General features: G+C 36.8%; 1 protein-coding gene across 1 annotated transcript in view; it reads right to left on the bottom strand.

Moving 5' to 3' along the window:
- LOC118248097 (contactin-3-like) overlaps nucleotides 1-23,257 on the bottom strand; it is a 72,248-nt gene that overhangs the window by 16,861 nt on the left and 32,130 nt on the right. Inside the window, exons 3-8 of the mRNA XM_035546717.2 lie at nucleotides 18,812-19,015; nucleotides 18,381-18,483; nucleotides 17,192-17,376; nucleotides 8,783-8,919; nucleotides 6,370-6,499; nucleotides 4,945-5,095 (exon numbers count right to left, since the gene is read on the bottom strand). Of these exons, the coding sequence (XP_035402610.1) occupies nucleotides 4,945-5,095; nucleotides 6,370-6,499; nucleotides 8,783-8,919; nucleotides 17,192-17,376; nucleotides 18,381-18,483; nucleotides 18,812-19,015 (910 nt within the window). The remainder of the gene's footprint in view (nucleotides 1-4,944; nucleotides 5,096-6,369; nucleotides 6,500-8,782; nucleotides 8,920-17,191; nucleotides 17,377-18,380; nucleotides 18,484-18,811; nucleotides 19,016-23,257) is intronic.

Below are 23,257 nucleotides of genomic sequence, written 5' to 3'. Positions count from 1 at the left end.
AATAGCTCTACCCCTTCCTGCTGAAGCATTAGAGAAACCGAAGCTTTTAGTACACTTAAAATTATTAGATATTCACACGCTGTTACAAAACAAACAGACTGCGGCTGGCCTGCTGCCAGGAAGCGATCTAGATTTCTAACACAGAAAAATAATACACCCTTTAGTGTTCCCTGTATCTACAAGAGTTTTTTCCAATACATTTTGCTGAAGGCCAGCAATTTTCAGAGTGAATTTCATGACCTGCATACTTCTGATGTGCTGGCAAACAGCAGAAACTTTTTAGCCCTGTAAAACGAAGATAATTGGCTGAATAATGCTTTGGCACATATGTTAGCAAAACTGGAGACTGATTTAGGATCTATCTGCTCCTCAGATCAAAGTATGATTGACAAAAATGAAATCATCCTCTTGAGCAAGCCTGTGGGAAATCAGTCTTTGAGAAGACTCTTTTCTCCAACAGTCAAACGAATGGCATAAAAAATACCTAGAACACCTACATGTCTTAACTCAGGTCCACACTCTTATGCTCCTTGACTGAGGTCAAAAGAATGGGAGAGGGCTTAACCAACGTCAGGACTTTAGGGTTACTGACTTGAGAGGCAAAACTAGGAGAGATTTCCTGTTCTCCCCTGAACTAGGAGGGTGTATTTGGCATTACAGGCCTTCCAAACAGCTGAGGGACTTCAGTGAGGTTACAGACTCCATTAATTGCACCCAGTACGTCAGGTGTGCTTTACTCCTCAGATTATCACTTGTTATCAGTTACGTTAATCACAACTGACCATGCAGAGATCCAACTGTGGAACAAGCTCATACACTTCTAATACTGATAAATTATTTTACTATTGTTATGGACCACACCTTATTTTCAATATTTACAGATACTGAGACAAATATCATCTGGGATTAGAGAGCAAGCGATGCTCCAGGAAGCCAATCCGAAATCTGTTGACCTCACTGTCTGCCTGTAAGAGCATTCCAGCTATTCCACGTTCACTGTCCCCATATTTGCTTGCTTAGAGAACTGTGTCAGTACTAGCTAGAAGCTTACATATTTTTGCCTTACTCATCAAAATCCCATTAAATGGAAGTGTTGGTGCAGTACAACCACACACACAGCTGAGGGCCAGCATAAGCCTCAGGATCCAAGATCCCAGCCCTTCTGAGTCAAGGCTGCCACCTGAAATTTGGTGTCATTAATGCAACTGTTAACTAATCTCATCTTCCCATTAGAATACTTTGTTGCTAAAATAACAGACATAGTTAAACTAAATAATCACTGCCTTCTTATATTTGTCAGATTATTCATCAGAAAAGCCAAGTATTTTAGACCTTTATTAATATGATACCAAACATAAATGTATTACTTTCCTGTTCATAACTCTTCAGTACAAAGGATCAGTGAAAATGTGGGTCAAAACTGCTTTTGATATATCAAGCAAATTCCAACTAAATTAAACCAGATTACTTTACAAGAAAGCCAGCCAAAATAAGCTCTTACTGAAGCGCTGGTAAGTAAATGTGTTGCTTTCCAGATCACAGCGTTTCAGACTGCAACGCAAAATGAAGTAGAAGTACTTAATTCAAACTGCAGTGACGATAAAACCAGTCACTGATCCTTATAAGACTTATGCAACATTTTATCAGGAACAATTCCTCTTCTTTTCTTTCCCCCTTCCTTTGACATCATTTTGCCATAGTTAAAGATGCTAAAACTAAAAATTATTTTGAGAGACTTGCACTGCAGTGCTTCTTAGTGAAGTTAAAAGTTTGCAGTATCTTTTCATCTTTTTCTGCTCTTGGTAAATTTAGAAAGCTCTAGGAATAAAGGTGGATTTGTTTACATTGAAATACTGCTCTGCATGATCTCACAATCTTAATCTTCCTTCAGCCAGATATTAGAATGTAATATAAATATCTTTAAAGAAATCTTTAAAAGGGTTATTTATCTAGGACCTGTCATATTTTAGTGCCTTACGTTTTTGATGGAGATGCGAGTTAAACTAGCATCAAGTGCATTTAACCTTTGTTAAAATGACGAATACTCATTTTTTGGAGGATACAAGAAAAATAAAAGCTCATCCACCAGGAGATGGGGTTTCTTAGGCCAACTTTCAACAGAGAAGGTGGCAGGCTTGCCCCCATAGAGGCCTTGGGGCCTGTGGTCTACCATCAGTAGAAGCCGCCCCAGAATCATTTACAATAAAAACAACCAGGTTTAATGACTGCAGATATAATATACTCTACAGAAAAAAATTAAAGGCCTTATTATATGAGCTGGTTGGGAAAGAACAGCCTAAGTGAATACAAGCGGCTCCTAGCATGGTGATACACACGATAACCATAATACCGGGTAAAAATTGACCTGTGCCAGTTAATCACAGATTCCTAAACTCAGTACCTGATCTGGCATCATTGAAGACAAGATAATTATTGCTAATTCTTTATTATCATGCTCATTACATCCAAAATGATTTGTTTCAGAGGTCCAAAACTATTTTGGAGGGAAGTATTTCTTGCTTTAGTACCCAATTCATTTAATTCCTGTTTTTTTGCCTTTACTTCTGCATATTCTACAGTGATCCATGTACCTTAATGCTTTCTACATTCCAATGTTCTTCATTGTCTAGCTTTCTTTATTCAAGATATTCTAAAAAAAGTCACACATTTTGCAAAACTAACAAGAAGCAAGATTGTATTCTTTATGTTGAGCTATTTCTCAGTCCAGAGGCTCACAAATCCATTTTTACTTCTATCTTCTCCCCTCCACAAGATACATGAGATTCAGCTCATTTAATTAAAATTTACTGAGTCATTATCCAGATCTTCTACACACTGAAAACGCAGTATCATTTAAAAATAAATTAAAAATACAAGCAACAGTGCCAGCAAAATGAAGATTTTTCAGGCTTTACAAAAGTAATGTGATCAGTAACCCCAGTGAAATGTAACATTCCTTAAAATGAAATACCAAGGATACTTCTAAGTAATGGAGTGTTTGGCTTTATTGTATCAGAGCGCTGGTGGAGTGTGCTTGGGACTGCCTGGACATGACTGTGCTGGCATACTCTCCAGAGAGGATAAGCTCCAACATTTGCCTAAGTTTACACAAAAAAACACACAAAATATTCCATCGCCCCCATACTTTAACAAAGCTGACAAGTCCGGTACACCACAAGAAAACCTACCAAACCAGCAAGAATATAGTTTTAACTACTCAAGGACAAAGGGACTGGGGAACTATACATGTATGTATCTACATGTACACTTGGGATACAGGGCAAGAGCTGTTCCCTCGCAGGAGCCTACTTCCAGAAAGGAAGCAACCTGCTGCACTCTTAAGACTGTGAATTCTCTGCTTGCTCTCTACATGCAAATAGGAATTGTAAAGTGAGGGGAAATCTCTTCCCTCAATCTCTTTCTCAAGGAGTGCTCTATGAGAGAGCCTGAATGCTACTGTAGGTCTGAGGTCCAAATGTACTTAAGCTTGTTCTGCCTCTCCCAGGTAGAGAGCATGCTGGACCTGCGTGCCCTGCGTTATCCCTTTTGGGAACTCACCGATCCCTTTCTCTGCAATTAAAAAAGGCACACTCTGCCCCAACACACCCCCAATACAGACTTCTCCCTTAGAAATTCAGTTAATGGTTGAAAAATGTACTGCTAATTGGAATCCCATTCCTGAATTGGAAGAATTGTAGAACTGCAAGGAATTAATGAATAGTAATTATCCATAGCAGACAGTAATGAACTATGGTGCTTTCTGCAAAGAATCACATTTCTCCTTTTCTCTGAAGGAAAGTGGACTTCATTTAGATTAATTCAGGAGTACTGGCTTGTTATTATGTTCCCTCTGTAAGCCATTTATAGTGTGTTATCAAAAATACGGTGGGAAACACTCTGGGACATATTTTGGAAATATCTGCACTTTGCAGAACTAAAAGCCCTAATTTGTGTTTTCAAGCAAATGCGTAATTGTAAGCAGGCAGCATTAGGTGTGCTCAAAGCATTTTCTGAAACTGAACATTACTTTCTTTTGCCTGCTGCCATCGCCACGACTGAAACCAGTGCGTACAGCTTTTGAAGGGCAATTTAAAGCAATCATTAAGACCAGGTCCGGTGTCTGTTCAGACAGAAAGCTGAAAAAGTCACCCCACCTTTACACCCACCTTTGCACACTGATGCTTGTATTACTCTCCTAAATGTTCATAGTTAATTTACAATACTTGTATAGAAGCGGTTTTCTTTCCAAAGTGTATGTGTACAGCACGTTACACATCTGTACACAGGTTAGACATCACTAATCTGTCACCATTCAGCTCAGTTGTCTGGGTTCATCAGGTCCCTCTTGCAATTACATAGCAAACCTTGCATATTTTCATAGATCTTTTAAAATATACCTATAACTTTGAGTCATCTTTGTAATAACTTTCCCCAGAAAAACAAACACAGTAGCAGAACAGCAAAAATCGAAATACTAGAATGGTGAGAGTGCTATTCTAGACCTCCCAATTATTAATTTTTGCCAACTGGAAATTTATTTCTTTTTTTCTTTCTGTTTCTTGGCCACATTATCATCGTGGCTGTAATATGCCTCAACCGTCTGCCTGCCACTGTTTTCAGAGAATTTTGCTGAAGGCTTTTAGTAGTGTTTTATAGGCTTTGCCTTTCCAGGTTTTCTGTCAGTACCTGATTTTCTCTAAATGAGGCCAAACTCTACATTAAACTGAAAGTAAAAGCTGACCCTTGACCTTAAAGAAAGCTGTATACATGGTCTCTCAGTGCTCAGACACAATGACAATTAAAAAACAACCAAGCTCCCCCAGCTAGGCAGATTCCAGAGAGGCTTTACAACCATTTGGATCTACAGATGATGTTATTGCATAAAAAGACATTAAACACACTTTTTGTAAGCTTAAAACAAATAAACCAATATAGACGTAATACCTTTCATTTTCGTGTAGCTGCTCACCTCCCTTCTTCCAGGAACATTTGGCCTTAGGGGAAGCTTTTGGTCTGCATTCAAAATCAACTGTGCTGCCTATTTGAACCTGAATCATTTTCTTCATTGGATTCCTGGAAAAATCTGGAGCAGAAGCTAAAACAGAAGGGATACTAACAGTGAAATAAAGCATCTTGAATTATAGTAATGATATTACTATTTAGCACTTACATGACACTTCTCAACTTCCAACCATAATTAAAAACATGAATGAATTAGATAATTCCAACACATCTACTGCTGGGCAATTATGTGTTTCTTTTCCTTACACTGATACAAAAAGTAAAGGTTTCCACTTTGCAAAGTATGTCACCTAATGAAGCATGCACGTAAGATCATACTGACTTTATTTGATCTGAAGCTCACTGAACCCAACAAGCTTCAAGCACATGCCTAACTTTACGCTTTGCTGAACTTGAGCTTACATGACTTGTCTAAGTTCAGTAAGGGCAGTCAACACCATTAAAACTCATTAAAACTCATTTAAACTCAAGGAATTGTGTGGCTTCTATTTTCATGTCAGAGTACAATGCCACATCAGGTACGTTAAATGACACAAAACTACAGCACAGCTCCTTCGGTATTGGGTGTAGTTGGTATTAGCTAGCAGTTAAGAAAAGGCACATGGCTTCTATCTATGTCAACAGTGAACTTTGGAAGGAAATTCAGTATTTTAGGAGAACGAGACTGAGCGAGCAGTCTGCTGATTGAGTGTAACCTTATACAATATAAAGGAAATAACTCATGCCCCAAAACACACTGCTCTTACAGGCTTAGTTTTGATATCAATCTTCCTATGTTGGAAGCAGAAATTGCACAAACATATCAATGCATATGGTATTCTGCAAGTTCACTGTTTCCCTCAAATAAATGGTTGTCATTTATTCTAGACTCCAGCACGCATCATTTGAATGACTGAATGACAATTCTTTGTCCCCTCGATCAAGAATGGCTGCACACAAGAGCAGCCTATTGCTTTTAAATGACATTGCTCCCCTGGGAACGCTGGAGCCACGCTGCAGAAGGTCAGTGCAGCTGACTGATGTGCTGAGCCAGTGCTGATTCCAGACCCTGTGAGAGGTTTTAATCTCTAGGCCTGTGTCCAAGCCCTTGTGTATGCTTTTCCCCTAATTAATAATGTATCTGTGTTCTGTTCTAAAACAATGAATGATTGGACTGCGAATCCTCTGGAAACAGATGAATAAAGTCCTCGGCACTGCAGATAAAAAGATATTAGGTTGCCAAAACTGTTTATTTCAGTCACAGCAACAGAGTGAGTTATAAAGTAGAAATAATAACGAGGTGGAGTAGTGGATGGGGTGTGGAGAGGGAGAATGAGGTCTTTGTTTTAGTAGAAAGGAAAATCTTACCTACAACCCTGAGCGCTGCACTCGAATAGATGACACCATGTTTATTTTCAGCTATGCATTGGTATCTGCCAGAATCTGTCAGATTTAGATTTGATATTGTAAGTGCACCATTTTCAATTTGGATCCTTCCCTGAATATTAAGAAAAATACCTTTATTGATGATATATTTCCTGTGAAAAATTTAAAATAAGTAAGAAATATGAATAGGACAGCATAAATATGATAAATGGGGTAGATGTAACAGCATATATGTGAGAACAGTTCTAAAATAATTGATATAACCGTATCATGGTATGGTAGCACTGAGATTTAGCAATGCAGCGTATAAAATCAATTCTTCAAACTTGCTTGGTTTCACAGAGGCTTTTTAGTCTCAAATACCCTCATATTTCCCCAGAAATGTGGACAAAATCATACAAAGCACCTCACAGCAGACTAGAGTATCCAAAATATACAGATGGCACTGGCATTTCATACTATTTAGAGATTTCACACTTGCCATTTGTTAATGAGCTCTCTGTAATACTATGCAGAAAAAATTCCAACAGTCATTAAAAGGAAGACGTATTTCAGTGCCTCAGAGCTGACAAAGCTACTGAAGTATAGGGTGCTTCTCACCTCGATACTTCTTGGAAAACTACATGAATTATGGTAAGAAGTGACTACTTTGAAGGATGGAGTGATAGGGACTGGTGACAAAAGGAACCAGTGACAAAGACAAAACTAAAAGAGCTTCTCCTCTGGGGAAAGACAGAGAAACAATAATAAAGAGAGGGACAAACTATTTTCTTAAAAACAATTTTTTTTTTTTTTTTTTTTTTTTTTTTTGAGCAGCAGTGCCTAACAAATGCCCCGAATATGGCTCCCTAGGCCTACTGCAGCAGTACTCCCTCTTTGCCCTTTCTGCTAAGGGCTGCTTACAGCTGGCCCCACTGAAGGGTGACTCTGGCTAAGGCAGCTCAGCTCAGCTCCTTCCCTTCCTAACAGGTCCTTTCCCCGTTAACTGCAAGGTGCTCAGGCTGTTAGACAAAGGACAAAACAGGCCCTAAAAGGAACAGGCCTGAATCTCCACATCTTGATCCTATTTCTAGCATCCTGAGCTGCTCTTATTCTTCCTTACGTCAGATTCATTTATGGGGAAGAGGAGCTTAGCAGAATAACCCCGGCAGGAAACTTTTGTGGAGCAGACCCAGCATGAAGGAGGATTATTGCAGTACAGGAGCTGAAGACAATTCATGATACACAAAGAACTCCTCTTCTGCTGCCTCCTCAGTGCCGGCCTTTAATGAGTTAGTCCTACAGCGTACAGCCCTTAAGCGTTTCCAAAGCCACGCTTATTCCCTTACATCATGCCTAAAGGCTTGACACCAATGCTCCATGGTGGAGAATTGCAAAATCTGAACGAGAGAAGGTATTTTTTGTACTTACTGGTAAGGTAAAATAGTGCATTACCTCAGTGACTTTGTGTAATATAGTAACAGCGCTCTTAAATCACTGAGATATTTTGTACTCCCTCACTGAACCTGTCCATGAAACACTACCAATCCTTTCAGTGATCATATAACTATAACAGTCTGAATGGTAAGAATTGTTTTTCAGTGCTTAGATCATTTTTCATAGCCATCCACTGAATTCACTTGAGCAGTCCTCCCTTCTTCAACTGTGGGTGCCAACATTGAGCACAACACTCAAGTACTCTTGACAGCACTGGCTAAGGGCAAAATGCCTTCCTACTATGGGCTACTGCCCCTGGTTTATAGTTCTGATAACCTGAATTCTGCAGTTTTCTCAATGTAGCAGTGAGAACTAAAATCAATAGGGGTATCAGATGCTTTTCTGCACTCCTGATCTGGCAGACATCCTCAGTACAACAGTTTTCCCTTGTCACCAAATGTATTACTTTCCACTAGGTTAACAATTGTATTAAAGCAAAGAACTATGTTACATTGCTATGTACATTTCAAACTTTGCATCAAACACTGGTGACCTGCAGCTTTTTACAATTTTTGTCTCCTTTCCTCAAGAAGTTTGAAAATCTTTTCTTATTACCTTTAATGAAATTACAACGGCAAGTATAACAAAATAATTTAAGTTCTCCATTCCTTATTTATGGCTGTTAATAAGTAACTTTAATTTACTTCTTTCTCCAGTCCTTCCTTATGTAATTATTTCTTTGGTTCTACCATTGTTTTTAAATCTCCTTTTAGGTTATTTTTGTGTAATATAATTTGTCTTTGTGTTTCTGGTGTATCAGCTTTTGAAGTTTCCAACTGGATGCTCTTGACAAACAAACATGAAAATTATATAAAAGTATTTCTCTGGACATAAATACATGAACTTTTGTGAATTCTCATTGTTGTATGAGGTACTGCTACTTTTGCACGTCATCGTGTTTTTCAGAAGTGAATGTTACCTCTATTGACAGCTGTTCTCCATTCTTCAGCCACCTATACGACGGTTTGGGCTTCCCACTTGCTCTGCAATCCCAGTATAAGGTGTCCTCGACGGCAACTTCGGTATCTTTTATTGTCTGGATCCAGTGAGGTTTTGCTGCAGATGAAATACGTATCAACAACAAAGACTCTAACAAGCTATTGTACCACCAGAGATTCGCACTGGTTCTGCTTCAAGTCACCTAATGAAAGAAATTACTCACTGTTCCTTCTAAACATCTTTACTGTGAGTAGTAAAACAAAAGAAAATTGAGATTACAGATCACTAAAGCTGAACCAGTCAAACCAATATTAAAATCACTAATGATTAAATAACACAACTTTAAAATTGAGGTAAATGTAAGATAAAGAAATTAGCAGCAATATTGGAATTAAATAATTGATGTAGCCAAATCATCAAATTAATATTGAAGAGAATCCGTTAAGTCCTAAAAAATGTAATGGTACGTCAGTCTTAATTTCAAATACCATTTGAATTGTTTTCAGTACTAACATCCACCTCTATGGGTGAAAACATAAAGATGTTAAGACTGGTTTTGATAGCAGTAGACATAACACAGCCTTTGGGTGATGCAACCCAGAAAAAGTCCTTAGCAAAGTCCATAAAAATAGCGAATTTTTGAACAACATTTTGATTTATTAAAACTATACATCCTTCAGAAGTAATATATACTATATATTTATATAACGATAATATTTACAAATCAAAAGGCAAATTTTTGAAAGCTTCTAGTTGATCTATGGATCAAAAAGTTAAGTTTTAAAGTTCCTTGCTCTACCAGAAATCTGCACCGAATGAGGACATATCTTTAGACATCTCTGAGTACTTGTTACTTCAGGAATAATGTTGACATTGATGATCTAGCAGGACAGTGCTGTACATTGACAACTATATACCTTAGTTTCTGGATAATCTGGACACATTACATTAAAATATTATATATACTTATTATTATATACTTTTTTCCCCATATAAAAAGCAAAAGCTATATAATGTACATGAGACACAGCCATGTAGATAAATGTTTAGAAGACTTTCTTTTAGGAAGACTTTGGCTACTAAATAGAAAGCATCAGCTTCTAAAACACAAAGGACATTTGAAATTTAATCCTTTATTTCCTTAAATACAGGCTCTAACACTCTCATACCAAAACAAATAGAAAGAAAAAAAAAAGAAAAAAAAAAAGGAAAATACCATTATTTTATAGATGACTTTTGGAAGCACATAAGGTCAGATTAATTCCCGCTGAACTTCTCACTACAATAGTATTATACCAGCAATTAATTCAGACCAGGAAAATTAATGACTTGCCTATGGTCAGAAGGGAAGTCTGCAGCACAGCTGGGAGCTGAACCTATTCCATTGCCAAAGGCACGAGACCAACAGACCAACATTTGGATGAGAGCTAGTATTCATTTTGTTAAAAAGATTCATTCCTTTCTAGCACAGAAATTCTCTCTCCATCTTATGTTCTGAAACGCAGCGATAAGATCTCAACATGATCACATACTGCACCATACTTTTAGGATAACAAGGATTAATTCTGTTTCTGATTTGTGTGTAAATATTCAGGATTAACTTCTCATAGGAAGAATTTACTAGAACGTATTCATTTAGATATTAACTTAGGAGGGTTTGGAATTCAACCAGTATTTGCTGACAGTGAAACCTGCTCTTGTTTCTTTTGTTTTGCATGTCTCTCATACCACATGAGGATTAATACCTTTAACTGATTTGGGGATCATATATTTTTTTACACTCTCTTTACCAAGGTTAGCTCTGAAATACAGGATAACCTAATCTTTGCATCAGACAAACGTACTATCTTACTGATATTAATGTTGGTTAAATACTGAAAGCTAACGTTACTACACTGGAGTTCAAGAAAGAGCCATTGCTTTGTCTCATGTTGTCATTTGGTGTATTTGTCCCACATGCATCAAGGGGCTGAAAGCTCAGTTCTCCGTGTCAGCACGCTTCCTGCACTTTGCATACCTAAATATTTATGCAACAAGCAACAGTCCGTGAATTATTGATGGATCCATACATGTGCAGTATTTCACATCTGCTGCATATCTTCACTTGAAAGTAGGTTAACTGTGGTCTATTTTCAAGTTCAAGATCTTGGATTCAATTTCATTATGGAGAAAAACACCGACTTCACTGTAAATGCATTTTAGGACTCTTTATGTCAGGCAGTCTCCATAGGAGGTTTTTCCCAAGTCTCCAGGGCATATATGACAAACTTCTCTGAAAGTGTGGGAGCAAGACCACCACTCAGAACAGAAACAACCAGAACAGAGCTTCCAAAGCCCCAGTGTTTGGCTTTCCACAGCGTGTGAAATTCATGGTGCTTAAGCATTTGCAAGAAAGTGTTGATGTAGACTTCAGTGATTTTCTTGACGGATGCTCTTTGTCTCTTTCAATTACTGACCAAGGAATCCAGCAGAAAGAAAAATACCCTTTTCAATCTTCCACATCTAAAAAGTTTCTAAAGATGACTGTAGAAAATATTGGAAATTCTTTGAGAAAAAAATCATTCAACTAAACAGTTCAAAATTGAGTAGACAGCTTAAGCAGGGCAATTACAGCCGGGAGTATTCCACGAAATACTCTGAATCTTGGCAAAAGTAAAGATGTCCACATTGCAGCAACCGAGAAAAGTGCAGACAGAAGGTCATGTACTGGTAGATCTACGTATCCTAGATAAACACCCAAAAGATAAACACCACTTTCCAAGCCTGGCACTGCCCTTTTTATTGAGCTCTGCCCAACTGTACCTAAACGATTCTGAATAAACAACCATATTCCTCTTCAAGTCTAGTCACTGGTAGGCAAACGTTACCTGCTTAGAACATCTGCTTTCAGTCTGGAGACAATACCACTGTATCTGTGCTCCTGAACGAAGACTGTAATGACTTGGTAAAAAACCTCTTTCTGGAGACACCACTCCCTCCTTCAGCAGGGAACAGGCAAACGGACAACACATTTCCATTGAGATGAAAAAAAAAAAAAAAGATGCTCTGTAAGTTGTGAGGTTGGAAGTGAATTTTAATGGGAGTTTGTAGCACAAGGTTTGTGACCATGATAGGAATCTGTAACTGTGTGATAATACTTGCAATTCTCAGGAACTTGCAGTACAATCTTCACGAAACATTCATAAGAGGTTCCCTTAGGACAAAATACTTGTAGGTAACTGATTTTCTAAAAAACATAGCCATCAGCCTCACAGTTAGTTACTTGTAAAAGCATCAGCCTACATTTTACTTCATTTGTTATATTGCCTCATATATTGCTTGTAATACTTGTGGTCGCACAGGCAAAAGTGATACAAGTGCGTAATAATGAAATTTAGCCTGGTAAGAAGACTGTCATCTTTTTCTTATTGACTATGACCACCTTTTGCTTCCAGCTAATAGGCCAGGCCGGTCATCCTGAAGAGAACAACTGTTACTTCACTACACCCAGGGGAATCCCTGTTGGCCACAAGGGGAAAAAGATCCACTGTTTTAGCTTTTTAAGAAACCTCTTTGCAATGACTGTTCTGGGGTTTGGTGAGAGCGAAGACCAACTGCAAGGAGTGACTGTGCCGAGGCTCTTTGAAGCAGTGGCTGAAGAAGCTGACACCTTTCAGACGCTGTGTTGAGACCTAATTTGTAAATAATTTGTGGGGTACCTTTCAGCCTCCTCAACAGCAATGATGCATGTTAACAGGAAACTTTACATCTGATTTCCTTCTGAGTCAGAGGCTCCAATGAAAAGCTCTTTTAAAATTGTGTAAACCATAGGAAGAACATGCAGGAAAGGCAGAGCTTCAGGACCATGACTTCTGTTCAGACGCACTGTGCTCTCCCAGAGAGCACTGAGGTCTGCCTTACCTCTGCTCGGAGGCAGGAGACCACGGGAAGCTCTTCCAGAACAGTCCCTAATTGGAGCTCACACATAAGATGCAGCCTGCTTATACACACATTCTTACTTTGAAATTTACAGTCTGAAAGCTGGGCTGGAAATCTCTTTTGAAAATACTTTTGTATAGCTCAGCAGTCAGGCAATAAATCAGAGTCAAAAGGCACTTTCCATAGTTCAAGAGAAAGCAGCTATGAAGCATACTGGGAATTCACAAAGTTTTGTAAAAACAGAAAATGTAACCTTCATTTTCCAAGGTAATATCTCTCTGAAAGTCAGACTACGACACTCATACTGATGCCTACAGCAGTGATGAGCCTACTTTTATCTAAAAAATTCAAGTGACTTTAAGCACAGATAGCTCTTTCTGATAAAACAATGGGGCCTAAAGAAGCATGTAATAACTTCAATTCAGAGGTCCCTGAAAATGTCATTTTTTTCCACTTCCATTCCAAATAAAAATGCTCTGAAGCAACAAGCAATTGCTACATCATTGGGAAAAGTCTTAGTATATAAAAAAGATGGGCAATTAAATTAGACAGTGATCAACTTGAAGTTTACTTGTCAAAAATATCAGCAACTCCTTGACAATATTTAGTTCTTTATAGTTTTGTAGCTAATGTTTTGAAGACCTCTCCGTGAACAAGATGGGGTCAGGCTATCAGACCAAAGCTTTGAACAGTGAGGCTCTTCCACATTCAGGAGTAATGCGTTTTCAGTATAATTTTGGTGGTACATTATTAACAGAACTTTAGTATTTTTTGGTATATCTTTAATGTATTTTATGTAGAGTCTATTTCCTACTGGGGGTCTGTATGTTCACAAAATGGAAATTCTGCCCCCTGACATCCCTGCATGCCTTAGCTAAGCACACAGAAATGGCAGCTGTTATAAGCGACCTTGCTGCCTGACTTTGACCATCAGCATCCTGGTCAGCGCAACAACTCACCTTTGCTATTAAAAAACACTAATGCAGAGCAAAAACAAAACAGAGGGTATTTTTTCTCCCTATAAAACATTTTACCTTAGTACTGACTGTCAAGCATGAGTTCCGTTGAATCAGCCTGTGCTAATTAAGAGTATATTTTCTTCAATTATACTTAAAATTAACAGCTTTACATAACTCTACCATATTACATGTTGTTTAACTGCACCTTAAAAATGTAATGAATTTCTTCTTATTTTTCCATGCTATGAAAAGTCATGGATTCTTTCTTCCATTATCTCTTTACAGGGGTAATAGCAAAGATAAGCGAATATACTACTAAAGTGAAAGCAAATTATTTATATATTCAGGTTTTATATTAAATCAAAGTTAGATAATCTCATCCTATATTTAGCGCATGTTGAACTCCACTGGGGAGAAAAAATATCATTAAACACAAGTTGGAACTGTACAGAGCACAATGAACCAAACATTTGATGTTGGGCTTTTCTTGATATAATCCTTCACAAGGAAAAAAGAAGATTAATAGTCTGTTAGTAATGTTATGAAAGAACCCATAATATCTGTTGTGGAATATCTATGTAAATTATCAATTTGAACTATGTCTTCAGAGTTATATTTAAAACCCACAATGAAATTAGAAAAAAATGGACCCATTTCATTTTTTATAAAGAGAGTTATAGAGGTCCACAGGATTTCTAAACCCAAACATATTTATAATCCTTCTTGACATAATGACAACAGGCACGACTGAAGTTGAGCCTATATTAAAGTGCTTTATGATTTCAATACCATGATTCATTACTGGAAGAAGAGTAAACAATTGAATTTTTTTTAAATCAGACAAGTAATGCATTAAAACCCTAAGTTACAGAATTCAAGATTTACAGTTTCAGATGTTTCCTAGCAGAGCAACAAAATATTTAAAGCTTTTGCTTAGTATTAGGTTTAAGTTTCACTTAAAAAAAAATTTAAAAACCTGCAAAGAAAGGAAAATTCCCTATTTTCAGTCAAATGACACATTTTTGCCCATTTTTTCCCCTTAAGAGATGTATTTTACACATTGTTTCACTAAGACAACATGGAAAACATTAACCCCAGCTCTTCTTAAACTTTTTTGGATAAGACAGAAACCTTTTTTTGTTCTGCTGAGAGAAAAATAAATGCTGCCACTGTTGAAATAAAAAAGGCATTTCTAATGCATATATTTTTCTATATATGATTATCAGATCCATCCTAGATTTCCACCAAAATAATTTTTAGACAGCAACCAGTATCCACTAACATTGCCACACCGATTTGAGTCATCTTTGCCAGAGCTGGTGCTTTATGGCAGATGGATGATTTTTATTCTAAGTCTTCAGTATACTGCATTAATTTTCCCCCAAATCCTCATCGGCTTTCAGAACAAGTTCCTTAAAAGTGCATAAATATTGATCTTCTATTGGAAGAGTAACTGGCATACGATTATGTTTCTTTACCAGGCAGATTTCTGAGCTCTGATATCAGATATAGTGGCAAGTCATCAGAAGGTACAATCTTCAGTTATAGAACACTATTCGTTTTCACACGGAACAAAAATACTAATTATCAGAAAAGTTTAAAATTACCCTATCCTGACAACAGACTTGTTGGTATTCTGTTTGTAAAAATGAAAGCAAGTAATAAAATAAGAAAAAAAACCTCAAATCTACTTAATTCTGCAGAATGGGATTCATTAAGCAAAACAAATGAAATAAAACAGTTGGAGTACCATTAATGCCATTAGAAGTCTCATTATTCTCTTCAGTCTAAACACCCATATTAGGGACGAGTCTAACACAGACAGATATTTATACTGGAATATTAACTCCATTTGAGAGTTTTGATCCCTTTCTGGATTTGGAATGAAAATATTCACACTGAGCACTTGCAAATCACAATTTCCTTGTTACAAAACTGCAACTTGCTTACTTTTATTGATTAGCGACTTCTTTTATTTGATCTCTGTGCCCTTGAATGATGAAAATGAAACTTGGGAAGCATGTCGCATACCTGAAAATTACTCACTGTCATAAAATTATCTTATAATGATAAAACTAATAACTATATAATACAATAATTTATTTATATATAATAACTCATGAACAAATCAAATTCTATCTGGCATGTAGTTTACATCCGTGTATCTTACAACTGCTCTGATTTCAAAGTGGCATAGAAGTACTGAACCAAACTGATGACAAACTGCAATTCATTTGAAACTTTTCAAGTAGCTAATAAAATCCTAGAATCATAGAATGGTTTGTGTAGGAAGGGACCTTAAAAATCATCCAGTTCCAACCCTCCTGCCGTAAGAAGAGATGCTTTCTACTAGACCAAGTTGCTCAAAAAGCCACTTTATAGAATCAAATACATAGTACCAAGTTTAGAATTACAGATGATACTAGCAGATAAAACATCTAGCTCTTTTGTCCTGTTATCCATAATTATTATCAAAAAGAATTAGAACTAATATATGGAAAATTTAATACAGCTATTTATTTGGAAGCTGGAGTGGGGACACCTTTTTTCCTTCCTCTTTAGCAAATGTTGTTTCTTAAATTAAAATCTTCATTGACTGAAATCTACATTGCAACACTGTTTTCTAGTAAAAAGTAGCTTCCCATACAGAGTAAGTAAATGGACAGAACATTGGTACAAAGTGGCATAGTAGGTATTCTCTGTGTTTTTTTACACAACTTTTTTTCTAAAAAAAACTCTCAAATATTCCTACATGAGGAAAATATTTGAAAACAAAGACTGAAACATTCTTTAAATTGGCATTTACCAAAAGAAAACTAAATTTGCTAAGATCTGGCTTTCACAAAAATTGTCAATTACCACTTTGTTGCAAATCACTCTATCTTTAAACCACTATCAATGTGCTTTGCTAATATTCATTTCACTCTATAAACGCACAAGAGACTCTGCCAGTTTTCCAGCTATTACATTTCCTATTATTTCATCTCCTATACTGGATTATATTGTCCTATTTAATTTTTTAAGTAAAATTGTCTTTTTTGAAAGCAAAGGATTGACAACATCCATCAAACATCTTTTCCTAAAGCAATATAAAATTTGTATTTCCTGCAAATGTGAGGACTATATAATACCTTAAATAAATCTAACTGACTGGAAATTTAAGGTTTCACCCATGACCAATCTGAGGTGTTTATATATATATATACACACACACACACATATATATATATATACACACATATATCTTTCCAGCATGTTTTATTAAATAAATACAAGCACTTTCTACACTACTCTTAGCTATTTTTTTTGAGCATGGATGTTTATCAGAAAAGTTATGCAAAAACCTGGTGGAAAATTTCTCTTCTTTCTCTACAAGCTGTTAAGATGCCAGTGATTTTTAAGAACAAATTTTTGATGGTATTGTAGAAGCTGTAAACCCAGAAGTACTTGAGAGTGGTTTGCATTTCATGTGCAAAGAAGGGTGGGAGAGAGGGAGAAAGAAAGTTTCCTACCATAGTAAGTGAGACGTCCTCTTGCAATGTTTTTTCCTCTTGAGTTCTCAGTAATACATTCATACAGTCCTGCATCTTCCTGCTGGAAATTAGGTATTTCAATCATGCCATTGGATTTCCTTAGCTTTATTTTACTTGGAAACGGCACACCATCGGTTCTTCTCCAGTTAATCTGAGGCACAGGGCTAAATGGAAGATAATGGGATATAAGTAAACAACTTTGCTTCATGTACTTGACTGTCAAAATTAGGCACTTAAACTAATATGTAATACACCCCAGAAGTGACAAAAGCTTGTGTTAAAAGTAGTATTAATACTGTACATGACAGATGGTCAGACAGCATGGTAACTGATTTGCATATGCTGTTCTGTTCCTTATGCTATTATTTGTGGCATCAAATTTTTCATGAATATCTGCTTGAATGTCCAGTGACTGTAAAATTTCCTGTAAATCAGCACTGGCCTCCCCTGAAGACAGGAGAGATTTACACCAGTGCCCTCCATGGAAGGGGAATCAAGGCAAGTCTTCTGCAATTCCCATCCTAGAGGAGCCTTTCATTTTCCGATTTGAAAACTTTCCGTCATGTAGCTGGGGAACAGAAGCAAAAGCATACGATTAAGTTACCGTTCTGGAGTTTAAAATTACGAGTGCTTGACAAACTGTCTACAAATAAACCGCAGAGTGGTTAGTAAATACATTTACAGAAACATAAATGCATTCTCAGATCATTTATGAAACAGAAAAGATATCAATTGTGTGTGAAATGTCATTGAGAAGAGGAATGTATTTTAATCTTTATTTCAGCTATAAAGGAAGAACAATATTATGAAAGCATCAAGTATATTTAGCGGTAAAATTCAGTGAAAATTCTCACTGACTTCAACAACAATTCCTTTACCCTGAGAAAGTGGAGCTACTTCAAAGGACATCTGCAAAACTGCACTGATCTCATTCAAGAGAATTTGAAGTGAAATGTAAATTCCTGTGTTGCCAACATGCACATTTTAATTCTAAACAAGTAAAATGACTCCAAAGCTCTTTCCCCTCTTATTCCAAGGCAGTAACTGTGATGGTCAAAGCAAGATCTTTAGAAAAAACTACCGAAAGACTGCCAGATGTCCACACCTGTAGTGCCAATGAACGCTAACATGCTTCAGCTTTGCAGTATAGGTGAAGATGAGAACTTACTTTCCTAGTGCAAAGCATTCTAGCTTCACAGTCGAGCCTTTAGCTGCAGGAAGTGTCTCAGGAAACTGAACTTCTATTTTGGGTTCATATTCTCCCATTACACCTATACAAGACAATTAGAAAGGGTCATATTTCATTTTTGAAGCTACCTTTCTCTCTTTAGTGCTGCATAACATTAGATTCAAAATTAAGTTTATTCCTGCCACACTCCATTTAGAAATTCAAGCACAGGGACCTTCCAATGAAATTGTCAGAGGTAGGAGAGGAAGAGGTATACACAACAAATACAGTTTGTCTTCTTATAAGCAACCAATATTCTGAGAATGCATGAAAGATTACACCGTAAGATACAAAATCTTTCACTGGCAACTAGCTGTACATAACGTAATGAAAGGAGGGGTGTTTAGTTGCAGGTAAAAGGGAAGTCATACCATCGGTGCGCAGCACTAGAGGAGTAGGTGACCCAAGAACGTGGCTGTTTGTCACCGTGCTGGTTACGACACAGGTGTAATTTCCTACGTCTGATGGCTCCACTTTGGCTATGTAGAGGTGACCGGTCTCCTGAGACACAAATCGACGGCTGTCCTCTTGTACAAATGATGGATACTCATTGAAGATCCAAGCAAATGACAATTCTAATTGGTTATAAAAAATAAGTAAAGATGTTTGGTAGGGTTTTCCACATTTTTTTTTTCAGAGAGATTTCTTTTTATTTATTGTATCTTACAGCATTATTATAGAAATATTGCATTACGTATTAAACAAGACCAGAGAACCAGTGATAAAAAAAAAAAAACACACAAAACTAAAAACGTATCAGAAACAAGTGAAACCCCGAAAAGTTAAAACAAAACACTTTTTCAATGAAACCACACCTCTTCCAGTAGAAGAAAAACGTGAAAGGAATTCAAAATCTTTTACACAATAATATTTTTTGATCTACTCATTTAAGACTTAATATGATGGGAAGAGGAGTAGACAGCAAAAAATGAGACCAGACTTCGTTAAAATGGAAATATCATTCAGCATCTACTTAGCAGCCCAGCTAGATACTTAGCAGAAATGGCACAGGAGTATATGCAACTGAAAGGAATGTCAAAAGAAGTAAAAACACCTAGAGGAGCTCAGCACACAGCAAAACTGTGTTTTTCACACAAAAATTAGATCTTTGCATGAAATGGCAAACTGGCCCTCACTGGAGTACTTTACAGGCATTTTAAAGGAAAACTAAACTTCAAAAGACGAATCACAAGATTTGGCAAAAATTACATTTAATTTTTTTCCCCTCTGAACAGCACTCTGAGCTGTGTATCCAATTCTAATTGGCATGTGAGAAGCCATGTGCCTCTTTCATTCATATCCTACAGAATGAAAGGAAATTAATTTTTAATGGTTTTCCAGGCAAGAAATAATTTTTCACCCAAGTGCCACTCAGCCGAAAGTTTATAAAAAGATTAGAGCTTCTGCAAGTGCTAATTAGAAACGATTATAGTTTGATTGACCTGCCTTGACACTAAAATATCTTGTAGCATTTGCACTGCCCCTACAAAATGGAGATCATTCCTTTTTTTTTTTTTTTGCACAGGTTTAATTTGAAAGTGCATACATTTGGATGCAGTCTCCAAAGGAAGGGTAGGCATTTTCATAACCCCATAGCTGAGTATGAACATGCAGCCAGAAAAGCACCATGCCAACAGAATAATTTAACAAAAGGTAAGATAGTGCTGATAAAAAACACTCAACAAATTAAATTATTAAAATATTTATGGACTGGTTAATGCAAAAAGGGCATCAAATGAAATGGCTTATCATAATTGCATTTAATTTTCTTCAATCAATATTTAAACTCCTTCCATTACCATAATTTTGCAGGAACAATGTGTGTGTGAACAATTAACATTCTCAGGAATATTCCCAAGAGTTAAACTTTTGTTATACCAGGAAATTTTTACTGTTGGAAACAGCCAACTATCCTAGTTGTGCAGCATGTCTCCTCCAGTGAAACAGAGCCAAAAAGTTTATTCCTAGGTAACAAGAGAGGTTGAATTAATTTATCACAAGGAAGCCAACATGGATTTGTTACAAAAAGACAGAGCAGTTAGTGCAGTAGGAAACAAAACCTTGCGACAGAGCTTGACTTCAGTAAGATGTCTGAGATATGCCACAAGAGTCTCATAAGAAAGACACGTACATATAGTCAACAACGAAAATATACCCCATATAGCTATTCTCCCATCTTACAACAAAGATACCAATGCGTCAATGTTTTGCTGTTGAACAGAGAGGGCTTGCGTAAGTAGTGTGATGGGAGGGCCATCGGTGGTGCATGGCTCTGGCTAAGGTTCAATACTCTATCACAACCACTACAAATAGTGAATAAATAAATGCATAAATAAAAAAGATGATAGAGAGTACACCTACAGTTTTGAACGGGACCACAACCTCTGTGTATGGTCTTGTTAAAGACTAGAAAATTACTACATTTTATGAGATCTGCTAGGGGATGAGAGTGATCATGAGAACGGGGGAAAGCATAAAGTAGGTATCAATTCAGGAACAGTAGGAAAAAAATGAAAGAAAGATCTACATTTTCAGCTTTATACCACATTCTAAAGTTTGGGAAGTCACAGTATTAGTTCTGGTATTTATTAAGCTACTTGTTTTCCTTCAACTCAAAATATTATTTTATTCTAAAACAAAACAAAACAAAACAAACAAAAAACCACCACCACCACCACCACCAACAAAAAAAAAACAAAAACAAAACAACAACAAAAAAAACCAAGATATTATTCTTAACATTCAACGGGGATGGACAGGTCTGTATACCCAGCAGGACAAAAAGCAGCTTGATTTCATTATCATTATACTGGGTTAAGAGTAAATTCACTGGAATCAGTCATTATGATTATGAAAACCACACAAAGTGTATTTCACTTTAATCAGACCCTTCGACAGCCTGTGAATAAGCACTCCTGGAAACCTAATTTCCCATTCAACATACATTTTCATTGAATCTCTTAAACACAGAGCATTTCGTTACCAGTGCCCCACAGCCACTATCTCATTCTACATTTGCTGTACTTTACAGGATTGTATTCTGATTTCCCCCCCAAATTTGTATTAAACAACTTGTTCTGTGATTTATTATGTTTACACCCCTTGCTTGTTGCTGATCTTACAGCATCTCAAGGGATATAAATTCACTCCCTTTCTGTCAATTACAAATTTTCAGTTGATTTTCTGTTATAAATGAAAATAATACGTCTCTCCTGGGCTTCCTTAGAGATCTAAGCCTTTGCTTTCCAATGCATTTTTTCCTTATTTGGAGACCATACATGGATAAGGTATTGGAAATTACAGTTATTACTCAATTTTTATTTGTTTACTACATCATGGTTGGCTTCTACTCTTTATTTAGTATTATTTGATTATTATTTACTGTGCAGTTTACCAGCCACAACATGCTCATACTGTTCTAGGCCCTTTGTGCACTTAAATGTTCAATTAAAAAAATCTCATAAAATTGCCTGTCACTTTTAAACTGAAATTTTATAAGATTCAACAATTAAATCACCACAACTGTTGTGGTCTGCCATGGTCATTTCCTGCCATCTGCAAGCCTTGAGAAAACTTCCTATGCAAGAAAAATGTAATGTTGCTAAAGGAACATAGGGGGGAGGAAAGCCCCACACATTTAGTAGCTTTTAACCAGGTTCAAAACCAGGTCTTAAGTACATCTGAATGCTTTTGAAGAAAAATTACTTTTAATTATACTGCACATTTCCTTTCTAAGACAGACCAGCACGTCAGTGGGGAACCACTGAATGGTACTGGAATTATTTTATTTTTAATGAACAGAATGTTAGAGTCAATATAGGTTTGGGGAATCTATAAATGAATTCAGGAAGTTGGCACAGCAAAAGCTAGAAAACAACAGTGGAGGCAGGCCTGCAACAAAGGAGCAGGATCATTCATAAAAATGGTTTGATACACTAAAGCCTAGGGTCTGAAGGTTTTCTCTGCTCATCATTCCCCCACTGTCTTTTAATCCTTTTCTTCTGGACCACCACTCCTTTACACCTATTTAATACGCATCAACTAGTTCCCTAATTCACACCTTAAATGAGATTTCTAAGACAGCCAGAAGTAAATGATGTGAATAATATTGTTCTGAAACTGATTGAAAGTTCCTATTTTCAAAATTGATTACATTTTGGTTACTTAAGCTGGTGTTTCCATAAGTAATCCTGAAAAGAAATGGATGTATTTGATTTTGGAGTGCACTGAGCTGACTCAACAACATTTAGGGGTTCTGTTGTTTTTTTGTTGCTGTTGTTTTTGGTTGTTTTCATTTTTAACAAAAGAAGTTTCATGGCCTTCATTGAGCCTGAAATCCGTATTATTTCATGAAGTCCTACAGTTTAGATTTTAAAATATTCTGTACTAGAGACATAATAAGAAGCTGAAGTATCTTGCTATTTTCTCCTCAATTACAATTCCACCTAAACCACGGGATTGCATATGCCTTCAAAAAACTGTTTGTAAGGGAGTAATCAGAGAAAATTTAGTAATGATACCAACTGCAATTAAAGACATGGAAATCTGGAAGAAAATCCAAGTATTTTGAAATTATCTACCTCAGAGTTAAAATTAAAAGTAATGGGAAAGCAACACTGATTTTGAGAGGATAATGACAGATTACGTAATTACGAACGAAACCAATTAGTTTGTCATTTGGCCCAGCCTCAGCTGAAAGTGTGAAGAACGCGGCACCTCACGGCCATAGGCCGCAGCGCCCATCTGCCAGCATGGCCCTGTGTGGGGAATGCCCTGCCAACGGGACACTAATTAATTAAAGGTAGGGAGTTAATCTG

This window comes from Cygnus atratus, chromosome 10 (genome assembly GCF_013377495.2).
Source record: "Cygnus atratus isolate AKBS03 ecotype Queensland, Australia chromosome 10, CAtr_DNAZoo_HiC_assembly, whole genome shotgun sequence".
NCBI classification, from domain to species: Eukaryota; Metazoa; Chordata; class Aves; order Anseriformes; family Anatidae; genus Cygnus; species Cygnus atratus.
The sequence above is the reverse complement of the archived record's forward strand: the minus strand, read 5'-3'. Positions and strand labels throughout refer to the sequence as shown.